The sequence below is a fragment of the Curcuma longa genome, chromosome 3, assembly GCF_044706935.1.
Source record: "Curcuma longa cultivar G26 ecotype Majalengka, Jawa Barat chromosome 3, ITB_CL_G26_1.1, whole genome shotgun sequence".
NCBI classification, from domain to species: domain Eukaryota; kingdom Viridiplantae; phylum Streptophyta; class Magnoliopsida; order Zingiberales; family Zingiberaceae; genus Curcuma; species Curcuma longa.
Genome location: NC_133863.1, coordinates 19,759,530 through 19,766,171, shown reverse-complemented (window position 1 = coordinate 19,766,171; position 6,642 = coordinate 19,759,530). Strand labels below are relative to the sequence as shown.

Sequence of the window (6,642 nt, the reverse complement as noted above, 5' to 3'; positions counted from 1 at the left end):
GGTTAATGCCAACTTGATACAGGAGGACATGATGAGAATTCGACTTTGATAAAGTTGAAACATGAGTATTAGTCGATTGATAGTGATGCGGAAACGATAGAATAAACTTTTGAATGCCATAATTTTTTTATTCAAATATTAGAACAAGGCGATCGTTGATGTGAAACAGAGCTGGTTTAGAGATATATTTTGTTATTCGATATCAGTCGATTGATCATGGGTATCAATCTATTGATGTCGATCAAAAGCAATTAGAGGTAAATTGAATTCGATTACTTAATTTGATTGATGGATTATAACTGTCAACTAATGGCAGTTTCCAACAAATAGAAGTTAGTCAAATTTGATTGCTTAAGTCGATTGATGAGTTGCATCAATCGATTGATATCGATCGAAAGTCGAACATAAGTATATCAACTCATATGCTTGATTCAACTTATAGAATTAGTCGACTGATGTTTAAATAATTGACTGTTGTTCAAATAATTGATAAAATCAAATAAATTTCAGAAGGTTTAAAGGTCAACAAGTCAGAGACCATATCAATCGACGATGAGTAAGATTAGTCGAATGATAAGCGGAAATCAACTCGCCTAAAGGCTTTAAAAGGAGTTTTTCACAACCATGGCTAGTTCTTGGAAGTTTTGGAGCAAATTACTATTGCATTTTTGGTTCAATAAAAAATAATTTCAAGGAACAACAAAGCATCCAAAGTAAGTTTCTATTGAAAAAGTTATTTTCGATTTCATTTGTATTTTATATTTTGTATTTGTTTTATTACTGTGTTCTTGTAAAAACATATTGTCAGAGGCTTCTCAACTTCCGAAAGGTATCTAAAATGGAAAGTTTATAGTGGAGGGACATTACTAGGAGTACGTCTTGTATTAATTTCATAGGATACGAATACAAAATAAATTCCGGAGTTGTACATGTGATTATAAGTTTGAATCAAAATTTTAGTTGCACATTCAAACGACAAGCACACGTTCAAGAGACGAAGTAATCAAAACTATTCACCCTTCCCTGTTAACTCGAAATATCTTAGTAGTAAATCATATAACATATAATACTTGCATCCAATAAAAATATGGATGATAGTTAAGAGTGAGTATTCGGTTAAAATCGAAATGAATTAATCGACATCGAACTAAATCAAATTTTTTTGAATAACCAAAATAATTAAAATTTTAAATTAAAATTGAACAACTGAATTGATAAAATATCGATTAATCCATGAATTTTTGATCAAATTAATTGAAATAATCAAAATTTTTAAATATTATAAAAAATTTATCAATTAATTAAGAATTTATACATTTTTATCTCTTCGTAAAATAATATAAACTTACAAATATAGATAAAAATATTAACATGGTTCAAAGTTAATCTGCATTAATAAAAAATTAAATTTTAATAAAATAAAATAAAAGTTAAATTACATAAATCTTCTCTTGGGACCTTACATGGAATCCTTCCTAAACTGCTTCACAATATTGATGAAGATAACTTGATGTTATTAAATTATTACTGGATAAAAACTAATAAGTGTTAGATTTTTTACTCTAATTGTTAAATAATAAACAAATATAATAAAAAACAATAAACTAAATCTAATAATTAATTTTTCTCATAAGATTTTTTTCTTAATTTCTATTTCAAAAGATTTAAAACCGTATTTTGTTCTAGATTATATTTATTGGATTTGTTAACAAAATTATATATATATATATATATTCACTTTTGTTAAATTCATTAGATTAGAAATAAGATGATTGATGGATGAAAAATAAGTAAGTGATATTTTATTATAAATTTTAGTTAATTAACGTTGTAAAAGATTTGTACTAATAAGATTTATTCTTTAATTATTATTATCATTGACTATTTCCTCATAAACGTAACTGTTCGGATAATCCTTCTTAAACTCCTTGTATTTATCTGCTATATTTCGGTAACTTAATTAAGACCACAGGCATCTCCTTTAAATAGCAACCTGCATCTCCTTTCGGAAATGGATTCCCGACGCCGCCTTTGCTCGCCTGATGACGGACCACTACAAGCGCAGCCATGAGCAGGCAAGCGCGCCTGAGCCTGAGGACCTCCTTACTTCCCTCCAAGACGACCTACTCATCTTCATCCTCTCCTTCCTCCCTATCAAGCAGCGTGTTGCCCTCTCCGCCGTCTGCACCCGCTTCCGCTGCCTCCTCCCCTCTATCCCCCGACTCGACTCTTTCCGCCTCGAAGTCGAGTACCCCTTTCATCCACCGACAGTTCACCTTCCCCGTGCCCAGCTGATCCGCCAATGCCACATCTTCTTCCGCGACGTCACCTATTTATCCAAACGCCTCCAGCGGGTGCTCCTCGAGGACCTCGTTGAGGCAGGCGTCCAAGATCTCATCCTCGAAACCTCAGCCAATATGAGACGATGGTGGCAGGAAGTCGCGGTGGGCGTCCAAGAACTCAACGGCGGGGGAATTTCCGACTTCTTCGGCATCAAGTCGCTGAGGAGTCTCTCGTTGCACAGAATCATGATGGGATGCTTTGGTGGCCGCCCCCTTCTGCCGATTGCTCTCACCCATCTCACCTCTCTCAAAATGGAACATTGCATTTTTTTCCATAATGGTTTACTGCACGCCTTCCTCGCCTCCTGCCCTTTCCTCGAGACTCTGCATTTCATCCGTTGCGTTGAACACGACGCGAGCAACGTAAGCATCCACTCCGCCTCCATCAAGCATCTAGTCCTATTACACAAGAATTCCCGCATCCGCACCATCGACGTCCGCTGCCCAAAGCTCGAGTCGCTCATCGTCAATGTCGCCGCTGAGCTACACATCGAAGCTCCCAAGGCCCAGAATGCCTCGTTACTTTTCGGCCTTGATCCGCCGGTAGATCCTCCAGATGCATTGACGAAGCTACTCGGAGCTTCTTTTCGAATCGATGTCGACGCTTGGCTCATGCTGAATTCTAGCACGATCCCAAACGTGAGAGAAGATCGATCGATCGATAAACTTGACTTTCTTAATCTCTATGCACACTCTAACATATATAATTTGCTTTGATTGACAGGGTTTAGCAGTAGAAAACGAAATTGATAGACTTATGTGTCCGGAAGACAAAGAGAACTTCGTGATCTTCAACCTCGACTTCGATCTGAAAGATCAATCGTCAACTATGATATTGACTCAGTTTCTAGAGAAGTGCAATGACTGTAATACCAAGTTTGATATACATGTAGATTTTACGCATCTACAGAGCACCAATAAAACAGCAAGGGATGATCACTTGCTGCATGGCTCTACAGATGTAGAGCTAATTAAACTACGGATGATCATGCCTGAGAAGACTTTTGAAGGGTTTCTCTCCAATCAGAAAGAGATGCAGGAGGAATTAAAGCAGATGGGATTGCAAAAGCTGAAAAGTCGCACCAGCAGAGAACAATTCAATGATATATTAGCTTCCAATGATCCTCTAGTCGAAGTATCCACCAGTATCACTAATTGCATTGAAATGAAGTTTTAGTGTTGCTAATTAATTTATTGTAATCGATGAATACAAATGTTTTCATCAGAGGCAGCAATAAGTGGAGGTTATTGTAATCGATCAATACAAATTTTAGTGTTGCTAATTTATTGTAATTCATAGAATCATGCCAATAAGATGAATGCTGACATAGAGGATGCAGAGGTAATGATGCGAATGTTTGCCAACATATTTGATTATGTAGAAATATGCAGTGATGATGTGGACAACGGTAGGAGAAGAGGTAAGCAAAAATAAGTATGATACCCATTTAGAAAACTCCGACCTCTACTTAGGGATCATGCGTCCGGCATGCCTAAGGTGATGACCTCAGCTGGGGAGGCAGCACATTCTCCCCGTACTACTTCTCTTTAGACAAGGAACACCGAGCTCCTACCATGATCCTAGCAAAAGACCACCAACCCACTACGTACACTTGGTGATAACTTGGATAACGAGGAAGAGGGGAATAAGGGGGGATCAGTAAAACGCTCATGCAGAAAGCCTCGATCTATCCCTTTTCTGGCTCCAACTACTCATGTCCTAGAAAAACCACCGACCTCACTATAAGGTCGGCGCATGTCCTGACAACTAGCACGAGCTCTTCTTCACCACGGTATATAAGCCTCTATCTCTCCACTTCTCGGTTTCAATACTCTCAAACTGTCGACCTCATCATGAGGTCGGCATGTGTCTTAGCATTTAGAATGAGCTCTTCACAGCTTTGGTCTATAAACTATGATTCTTTCTAGTGATCTTAATAGGATACGAGCATTATCGGCCGACCTCCTTATAAGGTCGGCACGTGGCATGATACTTAGGCTGACCTCTTACTAACCTCGGTCTATATAACCCGATCGCTTACAATTATATTAGTATCAAACTGACTTCATATACTGACCTCATTAGGAGGTCAGCGCGTGTTTTGATACCCAAACCAAGCTCTTCCTAGCTTTGGTCCATGGGCCTTGATCTTTCATCATATTCAGCAAAATATGGATATCATCTGTAGACCTCATTAAGGGATCAGCATGGGCCATGAAGCTTAAAACAATGGTAGGCGAACCCCGCTCTTACAACAAGCTTAGCAAAGCACAGACATCTGAGGCCGACCTCAGGACTAGGTCCTGACCTCACAAGATTACCTCGCGACGTGGTCCCAACCTCATAGTTAAGCCATATGGACACATCGATAAGCTCGGATGCGCATCCAGGGCTACTTGGCCTTAATATCATACAATAATCTCATTCATAGACTTCAATCAGATCGGGCGCGCATAGGAGAGCTCGGACACACACCTACTTTAGCTCATCAACCCATATAAGCTCATGGCATATCTGCACATCCCGGTTACTCATACAAATCAGCCATTACCGACCTCTGGTAATTGGATAAATATCAACGGGCCATCCCGCTGACCTTTTCGTCGGGTTTAACAATTTATCTACAAAGATCAGGATATGGATCAAGGGCCCGGACTATCCTAGCCGTCGAAAGAGGATAACTAACATTGCTAAGCCGTTAAATGTTGGGAACTTATCAAGAGATCGATCCGCTGATCACGCCTTCACAGCCAATCACAAACAATAAGATCCGGGAATACCGCTCCCGTTACCTCTATATAAACTCCGCAGGTATGACGATTAACCATCTTGAATTCTCTACACACATTTCTACTTCACTTTTTTATATTTCTGACTTGAGTGTCGTAGTGGCCACGCCGAGAATCCCCTGCGCCTTGCTAATCCGTACGTTCAATGCTTGCTTCTTCAGGTCCTTCTCGTCGACGGGTAACTTAAGGTTGACGTGACATTTTATTGACTGGTGGCTTGACTGTCGTCGACATCGAACCGGAACAATATTTATTGACAAAATCAATCTTTTAAAAAGGTAAATACTAAATAATTAAATGTGTCTTACTCTTTTAACTCTTTAAAAGTTTATTTAGTTTATATTCATCGAGTTATTTCACCAAACAGCTTGGCAATCACCTCGTTAGCAAAACAACTCAACAGAAATAAGGCTGAGTCGATCAATTTGTACTCGGTTTAACAGAGAGAGGAGAAGATTACCAAGGCACGTCGTCGCCTAGCTCGTCGCCATTGTAGTCGTCGGAAGTTGGATCGCGAGAGAAATTAGAGAGGAGATCGGAGATCGAAATATCAAATGGGGGAATGGATCGAGGAAAAGAAAAGTCGCGATTGGGTGGGTTAAAGTTAGTGTTTTTCGCAACGAATTCGTATTTGTCACCAAATTGGTGACGAAACCATGATTCGTTGCCAAGGTTCTATGACAAATTCATAATTCGTCGCCAAGTTTGGCAACAAATTTGTAATTCGTCACCAAGTTAATTGGTTGCCACAAGTTTGGCAATGAATTTGTGATTTGTCGTCAAATTGCGATGATTTTTATGACAAACATAAATTTAGCAATGATAATCATGACGAAAATCATTAGATCGCTAATTCCGTAACTAAATTATTTTCATTGTCAAATTCGTTGTAAATTGAAGACGAATACATATATTTTTAATGACAGGATAAGGTCCACGTCGCCATATCGATCGAGCTCCATTGATCCGAATCGATGATTCATCGTCGAGCTGATTAACCCGACCCAATAGTTGAATCAACACCGCATATCATCCAATAAAACTCCAACAACAGTTCGATCCTGACAGCTTTTCTCAAGGGTGAAGCCATGTATAAAGGTAACTAGACTTTACCCGAGAACCCTTTTAGAGGTCATTTTAATTCCATTGCCCGGAACTCTTTTCTGCAAAAAGGTGAAATTCGCCACCTTAGTAGCCCCACATGATCGGCCCCACGACCATCTGTGAGAAGGTAAATCGAGAAACTGCAGTTGGTCACGACGTAGGAGGGTATTGTCTGGCTTCGCCAGGATTTGAACCATTGTCCTCTTCTGTAAGTCTGATGCGTCATAACTAACTCAGCTATGTCCCGGGGTATTGCCGGAACTCTTATCTTGCCTGGAGATTGCTTTGACTGCTGAATAAAGATTATTACAATATTAGTCCAATATTTTTTTAAATTATTTTTCGTTACTTTTTTTTTAACCCGGTGTATTATAATTTCTGATTGTGCCACTGGCTTTGCTCCACT

The 6,642-nt window shown here is 38.9% G+C and overlaps 1 protein-coding gene across 1 annotated transcript; it reads left to right on the top strand.

The window, feature by feature from the left end:
• Positions 1–2,042: 2,042 nt before the first annotated feature.
• LOC141824530 (uncharacterized) lies at positions 2,043–3,519 on the top strand. The gene is made up of 2 exons (XM_074711838.1): positions 2,043–2,981; positions 3,067–3,519. The coding sequence occupies exons 1-2, from the start codon at positions 2,043–2,045 to the stop codon at positions 3,517–3,519; spliced, it is 1,392 nt and encodes a 463-aa protein (XP_074567939.1).
• Positions 3,520–6,642: the final 3,123 nt, after the last annotated feature.